We start from the raw sequence: 14,028 nt of genomic DNA, 5'->3' as shown, positions 1-14,028 counted from the left end.
ATTGCCACACAGGATGACAATGCCGGGTTTCGATCTGGAATGACTCAATCGTATCTGTCCAAGTACTAGCCAAGATCTGAGAAGGGTGAACCTAAGAACCCTCCAAAGCCTCAGTGCATCTGGCTCTCCAAATGTGCCATGCTGCAATGCTAGCTAGGATCTCCCATGGAGAGTCGACCGAGGAGTGAGCAGCCCTGAAAAGAGTGGCGGGAACATCCTCTAGAGAGCACGACTCCACAAGGTGTCATCGGATGTGAAGAGCCCAAGAGGAATCAAGTCTCTCAAAAAATACATGGGGCCCTGAAAGAGTAAGCCAAGCCACTGATCCCCAGGTCATATAGAAATGTAGGCGAACAAAAGTGCTGAAAAGTCTTGCAATCCCCTTCCATATGATTCTCGCCTGTCTGCAATCCCAAAGGCAGTGCTGTATTGTCTCTAAAGCAGAAAGGCAGCGAGGGCAAGAAGGGTCAGCTCCGAACCTGGATCTCCAATGGTTTACTGCTATCCCACCATGAATAGAAAGCCAAAAGAAGAGAGTGATTTTTCTATTCCGGTGGGATTTCCATAGTCTCTGCCAAAAAAATTTCTGCAAGTCAGCAGGAATCTGAAAGTTCTCCCAATGATGAGCTCTGGTGGGCCTCCAACCCCTACAGCTGAACTGGAATTTCCTGGCATTACTGACCGTGTAACGAAAGAAGGGGATGCCCTTCTCTCAGTGCCCTTCATCTATCCATTCCCATTCCCCAGGGTCCCACTGCAAAAACTTAATTGGGACACCTCCATAGAGCCACAGCCTCCATGAGCCAAGGGCGAGGAGAAGCGGGTCGGGATCCAAGTACCACTGTGAAAGAGAGCCATGCTCCATGAAGCCCACTATCCTGACTGGCTGAAACGGTATCTCCAACAAGATATCGTCTGTGGATCTGGACAGCTTGCCCCTCGAAGAAACATAAAAAACTAAGGCATCCTCATGTGTGTCAAGAAAAGCAATCACCTGTAAAGGAACTCCCAATCTAGAAAATGCCCCCATCCAGGTGAAGCAAGTAATAGGTATGTCATCTGTGTCCACCCAAACCAAGGGCAAGGCTGCATCAATCTGTTGGACTCTCCCTGCACTCCCTCTGAGATTAAGAACCATCTGAGCTTGTCGGTCTGCAGGAAGCTTCCTGAAGGCTTTCCATGCTCCCACTGTAGATGCAGGGCCCCTCTCCCATCTTGGCCACTGCATGTAAGGAGAAGCTCCAAGTGGTCTGCCAAGCTCATCCAAAATCCTGTCATTCCACATGATAGGCTGCCTTTCAATCTCTTCACGGGTGGATGGGGGAATCTTGCGAAGAGTACTCCTGAAGCTGGCCCATGCTTTCAGGATAGCAACCATAAGAGGGGAAGAGGGAGACTTGAGGTGGGCTGTGGTGAAAACCCATCTAGTACTATGTGTCAAATCCTCTCCTGAAGTGGGCGTGCGAGACTGTATGCATCTGATTAAAAAATCCTTACAAGGCTCTTGCCTTGGCATAAGCCCTCTCACAACGAACTTGCAGAGTAAAGCTCTGCATTGTAGATCTGGATCAATGATATTCAAACCCCCTTCTCTTGTAGGAAGAATCAAGGTCTCCCAAGCCACCCTGGCTGTAACATCAATTGTGCCATCTAGACCACTCCATAAAAAGTTTCGTACAGGCCTCTTAAGCTAAGTGATACAATCCCTAGAGTGGCACCAACAAGAGCATACAAACCATGCTGTGGCTAGAAGAACCTGGTTAACCACCACCACCCTGGAGGCCAAGTCAAGTTTGGCTAAGCTCGGGGAGCTTTCTTCTGATGCTTTCCAACACCGGAGCAAACTGTTGTGAAGGAGAGATGCCCACCTCAACCTGGCAGCCCAAATATTTGACGGAGACGCCCCTATGTACCCAAGTGAAGCCAATATCATTACCCCAATCCGGGGTGTCATCCTCGCAAATCCAAAAACCATTGGATTTATGCCAATTAATGTGTGCACCTGCAGCCGTGCAAAACAAATCCAAGGCTGTCTGGAAGGAAGTGAGTGTCCTGGGGGAGGCATCCTAAAAAACAGCCGTGTTATCTGCCAACTCACTATCCAGGAGCTCTTCTTCCCGGTGGATAGGAAGCCTCAGCCCATAAATATCAGCTTGAGATCTAATGTAGATACTCATAGCTTCCGCCACAAATAGAAAAAGAAACAGGGCAAGAGGACATCCCTGGCGGACGGATTTGGAAATCATAAACCTGTCCCCTTTAACCCCCCCAATGAGCAACTGGCTATGGGCTGATCTGTAGAGAGAGGATACTCCTCTAATCCATGCATCTGAAAAACCAAAGCGAGATAGAGTACCCTCTAAAAAATCCCAGTCTACTTTGTCATAAGCTTTCTCAAAGTCCAAGAGTAGAATGGCCAATCTCTGGCGGCTCTGCATGGCCCATTCTGAGGCCTCCCAAAATGAGAAAATATTATCAAAAATACTTCTACCATGCACAAACCCTGTCTGCGTGTCATGAATCAAATCTGGAAGAAAAACCTGTAGCCGCACACTGATGGCTTTCGCCAGAGTCTTGTAAAAAGTGCCCAATAGAGTGATGGGTCTCCATTGAGACACAAGATTCCTATTACCCCCCTTTGGGATGAGATGAATGAGACCATCTGTAAGTGAGTCCGGCATCTCACCAGAGTCTCACACGCCCTGCAAGGCTGATGTAATGTGATCACCAATCTGCTCCCAAAAAGTAATAAAAAAGGAGGGGGTAAGTCCATCTGAACCTGGGCACTTGCCCTTGTGAAGGGCAAGTAATGCAGTCTTGAATTCTGCATTGGTGAAAGGTGCATCCAGAGAAACATACATCTCATCCTTCACCAATACAAGGATACACTGCCAAATAACCTCTCTGGCATCATCAATAGCCCGTGTGCTTGGATCTGCAGTAAGAAGGGATGCAAAAAAATCTGAAGCTACACGCATGACAGCATCAGGATCTGACTATAACACCCCGTCTGAGTCAACAAGCTGCGAAACACTATCTCTACTATGTCTGGGCCCATGAGTAGAGAAAAAGTGTTTGTTGACCCTGCCACCCATCTGAATCCAAAAGGATTCCCCTACATGAAAGGCATATTCTGCTCTCTGATCCAACAATGTCTGCAAATGAGCCCTTGCTGCAGCAAGGCACTCCTGAATCCAAGCATCTGTGGGCCTCTTTTGCTCTTCCCTCTGAAGGGACGCTAACTGCTGGCGTATACCAATCTCACATCTGAGAATCTCACGCCTCCTAGAATCAGCGACTGTATGATAATAGTCACTAATTCCGGATAAGGCTGCAGCTAGCTGAGATAGGTGGACAGCTCCACCCTGTATGTGAGAAACCCAAATCTGTGAAATATCCTCCGTGAGGCTCTCCTCTGCATAAAAAGCATCCGAAATCCTGACACGGTCAGAGCGTCCTCTCCGATGAGGCTCAAGAATCTGCAACACCACTGGAAAATGATCTGAGGTGGAAACCTGAGTAGAACTAGAGTGCCCTACACCAAGATAAAGACACAGATTGGCCCCAAACCTTGGCACCCCTTTCGGTATTTCTTTAATTAAGTGAGAGGCCCTGAACTCCAGGCTACATAAAGGATACATTCTTTCTTGCATATGGGGCATTCAACATCCCATTAGGCATCCACATGCCCGGCATAGCCTCTGCTGCTCACTGCTCTCACCAACCCTGGCAATAGGACTCCATTCTTGTTCTAGAAAGCTTACACACAGCCCGGAACTGCTACTAGTAACCATGCTTGGCTACACAATTCCCCATAGCTGTCACTAGTGACCAATTAGCCACCTATCTGCTCAAAGCAGAGAAGGAAAGCATACAGGAGCTTTCTCCACTGTCGAAGGATTGCCACAACGTATAGTCTCTCACCCTACAAGCAACACATATCCTGAAACATCAATCTGTTTCCCATAAGAGAACTTGCATCTCTACTCAGCAAACACTATGGCAGTCCACTTGTACCGTTTCTCTCTGGGGTCTAGGGATACTTTCCAATCTCAAGCATGGATTCGTGACCCCTGTCTATTCAGCCCACAAGGCTGTACCAATCGTGTGCCCTCTGCCTAGCAACCACTGCCTATATATACACAATCTCTCAAGTGCCCACTTGTACACCTACCTGCTCACTGCAGTGAGAAAAGTAACAAACACACCAATCGGAAGAAGATGCTGTCCAAGGGCTTCTCGCTGCCTATCTTGCTCCACAACGACATGCATACTGAGGAACAAGGAATCAAGCCTGGCTGGCAGAATCAGCTCGTGACCTTAGATCAGACCTACGTGGCCAACTAGACCCACTGGCAGCAGCTCGCAGAAGTAGAAAGGACCAATCGGGCAGCCCATGAGCTCCGTATGTGACCAACGTACTCTTCCAAAAAGCAAGTCACAATATGAAGGCAAGGCCTTCTGACAAGCCAGCCTTTGTGAACCGAATCGCAACGTGAGGCAGGAGCCTTATTACCAGTCTCCAGCTGGTTCACGGCGTGCAGCCCCCAACCTCCATCTGAGCCCCTCTGCTCACCCTCCTTCGCCTGTGCGATATGCTGGCTCTTCACCTCAGCTTCAAGCCTACCAGCAAGCCACCCGTCATGAGGATAGTGGAGCTCGTGGCCAGCTTGACTAGCTTCCACGCCCAAACATGACCTCCATTCCGATCCATATGCCAGCCCATGCGATCTCTCCACGCAGCAACCCACCATCACGTGAATTCCAGTTTTGCAGGCAGCAGCCTTCTTCCACCGTCTCCCTTCTTCCTTTAATTCCATCCCCTTCCTCCACAGTCCACTCAGCCCTTAGTAGCCAGCTTCACATGCAATATGCAGCCTGCTCTCTTTCCTCATGCGAGTCTAAGCTCCACAAGAGGTAAGGACTCGTGAGGCTCTTATTTACAAAGTTTAAATATACATGAGAAGAAAAATACTCTTGGCATTGGGGCCAACGAAGTGAGCAATGGGGAACAAAAGACTCAAATTATGAGGGCAATTAATCTTCAAATGCAAGTGACAAAGGACTAAATCTGCCCCAAATGTGACTGAACACTCTATTGAAGCAAATTTAAGGCGAATGCACCCAAATGTGACTGAACAGTAACTCTATTGGAGCAAATTTAAGGTGAATGCACCCCCCTCAATGAAAGCTTCACAGCCCAAGTAGAAACACAACCTCTGCTGTGGCTGGAAAATGGAAATACAGAACTGTCTGAGCAGCAACAGAGTGGAACTAGGCCTGAACCAAACTCTTCGTGCAAATAATTGGTTTACAGCAATAAAAGAACTGACAGTCCAGTCAAAATACTTCCTTAGAAGTGGTCGGCCAGTGCATGGACCATTGGGGCAGTACTCAAAAGTGGCGACTACTCCCAAAACAGAGATATTTCCTCCAAGTCTGGTCAGCCCTGCAGCAACAAAATCATGACGATTTTCACTGTGAGAGAAAAAACAGTTACAGCACTCCAAGACCAGGTTTGTAGTAGACGTGGCATGATAGAAAATGGAGAAAACAGTAGGCGGCTGATGGCAAAGCCCTAGAAACAGATCTGAAAACCCTGTAGCAGCTTCGAAACCCAGTCAACCTGGTCCGAAATGGCTTGCAGATGCTGCAGAAGGCTGCGACAGGCTGAAAAGCAACTTGCACGTTGTGCAAACACCTCCAGAAAGGCTTGACCAGGCAGAAAACAGCAGCAGCAGGTGAGAATTGTGCTTCCAACTTTCTTCTATACTTAGCCATAAGACAAAGACCATAGATGATGTTTGTGCTTGGTTGGAACCTCTACATTTGGATGGCGTGGTTATGCTTCATTCATGCTTCTATAGCCTACTATGGTAAGACCAACTTTGTATAGGTATCTGTTAGTTATTAGTATGGGTATACCATGTGATGACCGTTTGACCTCTTGGAATACAGCCTTGTGTGTAGTTTGTCCCCTTTGCTCTACCTTTCCTTCATCCTGTGTCTCTTTGGATCTATCTGTTCTAGGAGTCCCCGATGAGTGCTTTTGTAGGATAGCTTCTTAGTGAAAAATGCCGTCAGCTACGGGCACTGGATAAGAAACAAGGGGGCATGCAATTAGTGTTGAATAAGGCGGTGAGAAGATAGTGTTTAAACACACATGAAGCTAACAAAACATAAGGCAGCAGAGAAAAGAGGGATTTGGCTTAAATTCTGGCGAGGCTTAAGATGAATGTTCAGTTAGGGAAGATTATGAATTTCATATGGGAGTCACAGATGAAGACATATGACCCTTTCCAAGTGATGTGAACTCCTATATGCTATGTATAGAGGGGACTTGCAGCTCACAGATTGGAAGAGCATTAGATGTGCACTCCTTGTGGTTAAATTAAGGCCTCTGTGTTGGTTATTCTTTGTCCTGATTGCCCCCTTTTGCGTTTGATCTTGAAATTCACATTTATAAGAAAAATTAAATGGTGAGCACCAGCACCAAAATCTGCAATATAATACTTAGCAATGCTGCTTGTGAATGATATTTCATTTTTATATTTGTTGCATGTGGAATTGGTCATCACAAAAAATTACTAGGCTTTAGTTCAGGACTAATAGCTTTTTCTCATGCTGCTATTTGCTCTTTTCCTTTCTGAAAGCAATAAGAAGGTGGTTTTTTGGATAAAAGTTAGGCTGAGTAAGTTTGTGGAATTGTTTTGTAGGTATTTTCGGATTGATCCTTTACCAGGACGCAAGTATGTATACTTGTCTTGTTTGCTGTCTTTCAGAACTGCTATGCTGAATGCTCAGTTCTTATTCTTCTCTCTTTCCCCAACCCACAAAAGAAAAAGAAAACTGGACCACGTCCCACGCCACCCCCGATAACCCCCCTCCCCCCCCCAACACACACGGGCCCCGGGCATCTGGGTGAACAACATACACACCCTGGCTCCTGTTCTTCCCCCTTGTATGAACAGTAGAAACGTCACACATAATTTCTGAAGTAGGGCTGTATAAGCTGTGAAAAGTACATAAAATTGCTTAGAGATTATACCTTATTATGGTTGTTCTCGGATTCTATTTGTAGTGCACTTGTTCCTAGTCAGCCAGGTGAGAAGCCAGTTGGATATCCAGCCCGCCCTGTTGACTATAGTGCAGATTTTGATTGTTCCGGATCGCAACCATCTCAAATGGTAAATGCTATCTAGCAGGATTCAGGATGCACAGATTGTCATATATCATGCGCGCTTTTGTTTTCATGACCATCTATGATTAAGTGGACTCTTACCTTGCTTATTATGACCTGATGCTTAATCATATTTCATGCTCAGCTGCATTGGTAACCAGCTGAATTTCTATTTTAGAAGCTGGAGAGGTTTGCTGACTGGCTTGTAATTGTATATTACTTGCTTATGAGGTTTTTTTTGGGAGGATTTGTAGGTTTCATCCTCACATTCAGTCAGTTCAGCAGCTGCCTCAGTTGCTGCTGCAAGACCAATTCACCAACATCAACAAATACCGATAGTTGGCATCCAAAGGGTTCAGAATACGAGTCTCCCTGCATATGGTCTTACTGCACAAACAGGGATGCCTGGATTAAGTGCAACCAATTTGGCTGTCCCACGTGGTCCTTCCCAGCAACCTCATCAGCAGGTACACGTACTAAATGATTTCTTGAATTCACCTTTTACAGTATATGATTGTTGCAATATTTGGCTCACAAGTCGTGTCTGTGGAATTGTGACTTCACCTAGCAGATGTAGGTGAATTCGTTAAGGATTTAGAATTGGTATTGAGTCCGTTCACCTCCCTGTTCATAGGTCTTTGTGAACCAATTGGTACAACCAGAAGTTTAAAACCTTATTTTCCATTATAATATAGCGTTCTGTCACCGGTGTAATGGCAGGTGACTAGAGTCACGCCTCTTTCTTTGTTACATCTCGCCCTCACAAGCAGACAAATTTCAGATCCAGCTGCACCCATCACAACTCTTACTGAATCAGTACTTTGCACACTGTTGCCACTGCTATCATCGACTAACAAATACCCATAAATGACATGGTGTTACTATGCAATACACAAAATTTCAAGAATTCAGCTTTCGTAAGCACACCCCGGGTAATTATGGGTTTGAAGCTGCATTTTTGCAAGCAGGTTGGGTTGCCTTGCAGTTACAATTTGCAAGAAAAATTATCTTGCAATTGCGATTTGCTGGTAGGTAAGCTCTAGAAATGACAATTTGCAATCTGGGAAGTTTTTGGTGGGCCTCATGAGTTTGGATCTGAGTCTGGTGACCTCTTGGTGGGCCTCATGAGTTTGGATTTTAGTCAGGTGACCTCATGTACAAAACGTGTGGCACATCTTTGATCAGGGTAGTCAATGACGTTGCTCATTCCGTGTAACCATGAGTGAAAAGACAACAGTATCTCCTCCGGATCTCATAGTATCTAGAGCATCACATCAGATCATGCTCCTTTGTTCCTACCTTGTGTATCGCAAAGAGTGCACTGTCTCAGGTCTCTATCACTGTGTGTGAGAGGTGGACCCTGGTGCTTAGATGAATTCATCCTGACTCAGGTGGAGGAGATCCCTGAAGAAAGCCAATTTGGTTGCATGTGGTTGTGAGGGGGATACCCATGTCATGTGAATGTAAACCTGCCGTTGGTCGTCCTGGATGACCAGATGGACCTCCTGCTGTTTCAAATGCAAGAAGGGGGCATCTAGTTAGTACTTAGATGATCGATAGACATGCCTTGCGATTGGAACCATTTGGTGGCCTGTGTGTGCCAACATTACCCATCTTCCTCAAATTCAAACTGGATAGATGATGAGAGAGCTTTTCAAGGTAGTTTTTATCTACCCATGTTTGATGCCATACTGCCTTATTTGGTCAAGGTCTGTGATGATCTGGAATGAGGCATCCATGTGAAGGCAACTTGCTGCAAACTTCGCCAAAATAATGTCATGTGGAGTGCATATTTCCCCTGAATCATCCAAGAGACCATCAGGTCTACTGCCCATAAGGCACTTGAATTTAGAGCTGTTGGTCAAACTAAGGAGTCAAATAGAAGGGACTTCGTGCTCACTTACTAGAACTGTGCTTGAAAGCATTGTCTCTAGTCTCAACAACGATGCTTGCCCTGTAATATAGCGTGAATGTGTTTCCATTTTTAGGGTAGGTGTGGGACTTGTGAAAATCCATCCCAAGTATACATAAGATCGAACATCTAAACCAGCTCCCCAATTAGCGAAATGGTATTGAAGATCAGTACCTTGGTTTTACCCAGATGGACCTTCATGTCCTACGTCTCACTAAAGGTGACAAAGCTGTCAAACGAATATGAGTGTTTGTGTCAAGGTCAATCCATGGCCACCTAGTGTGTCCTCAAATGAAACTATCTCATCATCTAGAGATTGAGTAGGTCAATAGGGCTGCTCACCTCCTCTGACAATCCTTGTGTGGTGCGTGCTTTGCATCTCTCTCTCTCTCTCTCCCTCTCTCTCTCTCTCTCTCTCCCTCTCTCTCTCTCTCTCATACAAAGCCATGACCACCTCAGTATAATCCTTGTTTCTAATGTTTGGCTTCCTCTATGATGGCTTTGGAGGTAAAGATGCGATCCAACGTGGACTGTTTCCATTTGAAACCTACCTGCCTAGTCATAGCATTCGAGCGCTCTTGGTGCACTCACTTATATGTATCTCAAGAGATGACCTGTACACTTTGATAATGAAGTGGCCAACCATGATAGTCCAGTTTTTGCTTACATCCCCCGGATCCTCTGCCTTGTGAGTGGGTATCTGGACATAAGAAACCAAGGCATCTCTGGTAAAGCAATAACCTGAAGTGCATTGCCCGAACCTGTAAAAGCTCCCATCCAAGTGGAACACGAAATAGGCATATCATCCACTAGAATGGCTACATTAATCTGCTGAATCCTCCCTGCAGTTCCTGTGAGATGGCTTACTAATTGCATTTTACGGTCCTTCGGAATCTTTTTGAAAGCTTTCCAGGATCCCACAGAGGAGGTGGGGCCTCTAGACCACTGCATGTAATGTGAATGTCCGATTTGCGGTAGTCAACACACACTCGGGATTTGGTGTGGTATGAGCATTGAGCTTGTAGTAGTCAACACACACTAGGGGATTTCTTGTTTTTCTTAGGGACCACCACGATTGGGAACAAGTCATTTCTATTGATTGCATGATGAACCCTGCTTTGATTAGCTGCTCAAGCTTTGGCTTTCATCTTCGGCTTGCTTGGCGTAGTTTGGGTTTATCTGGTAGCATTGTTGGTATACTAGCTTCGTGTTAGGGACGAGAGGGATTCAATGTTGGCAAGTAGTAGGGGTAAACCTCTCAGGTTTGTGTACTTCATCTTCATATCCCTTAGACAAGTTCTTGATGTGTTTTAGCTAGGAAGAGCTCATAGCTTGGTGAATTTAGAGTGCTTAAGATGCTGCCTTTGTTCGTAAGTTGAGGTCTTGAGTGGCCTGGAGTATGAGATTCTCCATACCAAGTGGTTTGATGGTGGTTGGGGGTTCTGCTGCATCCCTCTCGACCTTCTTTATCTTCTAGCAAATAAAGTGGGTACAAGGTCTTCTGCTCTGTGATCTGCTTGGCTTTATGTCTTTCCTTGAGCTCCACTACTCTTTTGAACAGGTCAGATCTCTCTGACCAGAAGAATGCTCATCTCCATTAATTGAGTTTCCCCATCTTGGGGACATTGATCATCAACCTCTAGGTCTTGGGGTCTGTAGCTTGTTGACACTCTGCTAAGATATCTTGGTATCCTTAGTCATGGTTGCCATCATCTTTGTACCGCAATCGTTCAACACTTCAGGCTCTTGAGTGAGGGTCTTTCGAGCCTCATAGGATACACATTGTCTTCCATAGCAATTGTGACCAGACTGACAGTGTATTGTAGCCCTTCTACTCTAATGACTACGTCTAAGGGCATTCCTCGTGGGACTATGGTACACTGGTTTGGCACTCGCCCCTGGCAAGTAGATGGCTTCAGGTTTTTCATTTTCAACTTCTTCACTAGGCTTGTTGAGATGATGTTGATGTCGAACGCTACATCCACAATGATGACTTGAACATTTTGCTTTTGATCCTCAGTATGATGACGGGAATTACCTTGCCACCATGGGTGTCTCAATAATCGAGATGGTGGCGAACAAATCCACCATGCTTGTATTTGGCATTGGTGCCTCCGCAAACTCACTCGCAAAAAATTCCTGAGAATAGAGAGCTAAATACAAGAGTTGCTCAAGGGTGATGCTGATTTCTAGGTCCTAGAATGTTTCCCATGCTTGAGTAGCATTATCATTGCTTGGCTGTAGGTCCTAGAATGTTTCCCATGCTTGAGTAGCATTATCATTGCTTGGCTCTTTGCCTTATCTTTGCTCGTCTCCTTGGGTCGCTGTCGCACACTCCGTGTTGCTAAGCTCGCTGTTTCTTGCCTAGTGGCTTGCTTTTTCTTTTCTCTAGATTGGCTTGTGATCTTGGCTCGTTTTCCAGGTTGTGAAGTTGCTTGTGGGTGTTCATGGCATCTCTTGGAGTTGCATTCCGGCTCATCTTGCAACAACTCAACAACTGGGGACTTGTTTTGTCCTTTAATTCTCTAGCAATCTTTACTTTGCCTTGATTTGTTCTTTCTAGTCAATATTCTTTGCATGGGGCGCTGCTCTTGTTGCTCGGTGGCAGCTCTTTGCGAGTTTGAGCCACTTGATTGAGTTGCGCTAGGGTTGCCTCGGACACCTTCATCAGCATGAGCTGCATTCTACATTAGGGTTGACTCCGCGTCGTTTGCAGTTTTTGCAGAGAAGCTTGATAGGATCTTGCCATAGCTTATAGGTGCCCTTCCTCCTTGCAAAAGAACCATTTGACTTTGGCCTTTTTTGAGTCATGGAAGTTTCGTCAGGGCGATCAGCACGGTCTTGGGGCTGGTTTTGACCACGCCTTGGTCTTGCACTTGGCGTGGTGATCACTCCTTGGCCTTCGATCGGCTTCGTTCTTGTGACATCTGATTTGAGCTATTATGCTCATGTTCGACATAGATTTCCTAGTACTTAGTGTGACATTCCCTTTCTGTGCCTGCCTCAATAGCAATTATTACACCACTTTTCATTGGCTTGGGCTTTGCCATGGATGCCTAGCTCTTGCAGAGGTGCTGGTTTCTTCTCCATCATCATTCTCGGCCTTCTTCTTTGCCTTTGTCTTGATTGTGTTGTTTTTCTCGAGGGTGATTGCTCCGTGAAGTAGCTCTATAGGTCCCCGTTAGGCTTCGCCCCCCCCCCCCCCAAAAAAAAAACAAACCCCAACGTCTAATGCACATGCGCAGGCACATTCGTGTGTATAGACATATACATACATGTGTGTGTGTGTGCGTGCGCGTGCGTGCGTGCGTGTGTGTGCACCTACGTACATGTTGTGTGTTTTAAGTGTATACATGCATACATATGCACCTACCTACATACGTATGTGCATGTGCGTGCATGAGAGAGAGAGAGAGAGAGAGAAAGAGAGAGAGAGAGAGAGAGAGATGCTAAGTTGGTTTGTTTTTTTGGTTGATGTCTATCAGGGGCGAAGGAGGGAACCAAGTGGAGGGATGCAAAATTCAGGGAGTTATCAACCTCAAGCTAAGTCCCGTCGATTATGAATAGAGCTAGAATTGTAATTCATCTCAAGAGGCTTGCTTTCTGAAAGTTGTAATTTTCATGACGGCAAGTCTCACTGAGACGGCCATATTGGATAAACGTGCATTCTTTTGCACATCAATCATGTATATATGTGTTTTTGTTCGATTTTGGTATCAATGTATTATTTGCTCATGGGTTTCTTGTTTCTCAGATGTTTGAAGGTATAGTGGAATCCATGCATAAGAGAACTTTATTGTAAGTCATTGTACATCACCAAATAGATGTGCAAGATGATGTTTTGTCAACAAGTCACTTATGGTGCGTTGTTAAACTCATATATTGCATGTGGGATGTACATAGAAACTTCTAATGTTAACAACGCCAATGTACACTAGTAACCTTAGGGGGAGATTATGACCATCTCGTTCATGTATAATTTCCATACCTAGGTTTAGCTCGCAATATAAGCCGAGGTGTTTAGAATAAGATAGTGGTAATTATTAACAGATTGAATTGTGGTCATGAGGTATTTGTTTATTGTGTATGCAACACTAAATAATTCGCTAAAATTAATATACAAAGGCAAACTACAATTTTTAACACTAAAGAGGGCGGAGACTAGTTAGATGGACACGAGTATCATGCTATAACATGGTGCACTTCTTTTAGCTTTGTACAAAATGATGGCTTTATGAATTCATATATAATAACATAGTTGTTTTACTTCTCCTTTGTAGATGCTTCCCTTCCCCTTGCATTTTTTCTCCTCAGTGTGTTTATCTCCCACTTTCCAAGATAATATATACAACGAAGGCATTTATGACAAGCTTCCTAAGATAACAAAAACATGCAAGCATCCCACTAGGGCACTTGTGAATAGGGTGGAAAAGCTCTACCTTTTTGTAGGTTTGTATGTAGAGGGAAAGGGGTTGCTTGCATGTGCATGTGCATGTGCATGTGCATGTGCGTGCGTGCACGCGTTAACTTGAGGTCACCGATGGTGTTGTCCTCGTTGCATTTCACGCGGACCTTCTTGCCAAGGGGATTGTTGAGCACTACTTCGATCATGGCTGGTGCTAATCACATAATAGAGTTGTAGATGAGAAATAGAAAATAGAAAGGGCTAGGGTTTCAAATGTCTAGGAAACAGGTAATTTATACATAAGCTGCCTTGTTGCCCACTGCTAGTCACATGCATGCCATCCTTGACTCGCATCTGTGCTCCCTTGTCACCTCCCTTGGTTCGCATGTGGGGGATCCGATGTCCATACCAATCCCTAGTGGCACTAGCGCATCTAGTTCAGCTTCTTACCATTCCATTTGACCACTTGGGTGTGCTTCGCCTCAACGGAAGTGGCGGTTGGGCCACCTTGTAGGTACCGATGTCCAAAAG

The 14,028-nt window shown here is 45.4% G+C and overlaps 1 protein-coding gene across 1 annotated transcript in view; it reads left to right on the top strand.

Annotated features, from left to right (window-relative positions):
* CDKE;1 (cyclin-dependent kinase E;1) overlaps positions 1–13,136 on the top strand; it is a 57,465-nt gene extending 44,329 nt beyond the window's left edge. Inside the window, exons 12-15 of the mRNA XM_087384581.1 lie at positions 6,717–6,749; positions 7,082–7,187; positions 7,435–7,647; positions 12,578–13,136. Coding sequence (XP_087240707.1) covers positions 6,717–6,749; positions 7,082–7,187; positions 7,435–7,647; positions 12,578–12,655 — 430 coding nt within the window. The 3' untranslated portion in view covers positions 12,656–13,136. The remainder of the gene's footprint in view (positions 1–6,716; positions 6,750–7,081; positions 7,188–7,434; positions 7,648–12,577) is intronic.
* Positions 13,137–14,028: the final 892 nt, after the last annotated feature.

The sequence above is a fragment of the Dipteris shenzhenensis genome, chromosome 14 (genome assembly GCF_047967505.1).
Source record: "Dipteris shenzhenensis isolate YYH24624 ecotype China chromosome 14, Dip_SZ_1.0, whole genome shotgun sequence".
Taxonomy (NCBI): domain Eukaryota; kingdom Viridiplantae; phylum Streptophyta; class Polypodiopsida; order Gleicheniales; family Dipteridaceae; genus Dipteris; species Dipteris shenzhenensis.
The sequence above is the reverse complement of the archived record's forward strand: the minus strand, read 5'-3'. Positions and strand labels throughout refer to the sequence as shown.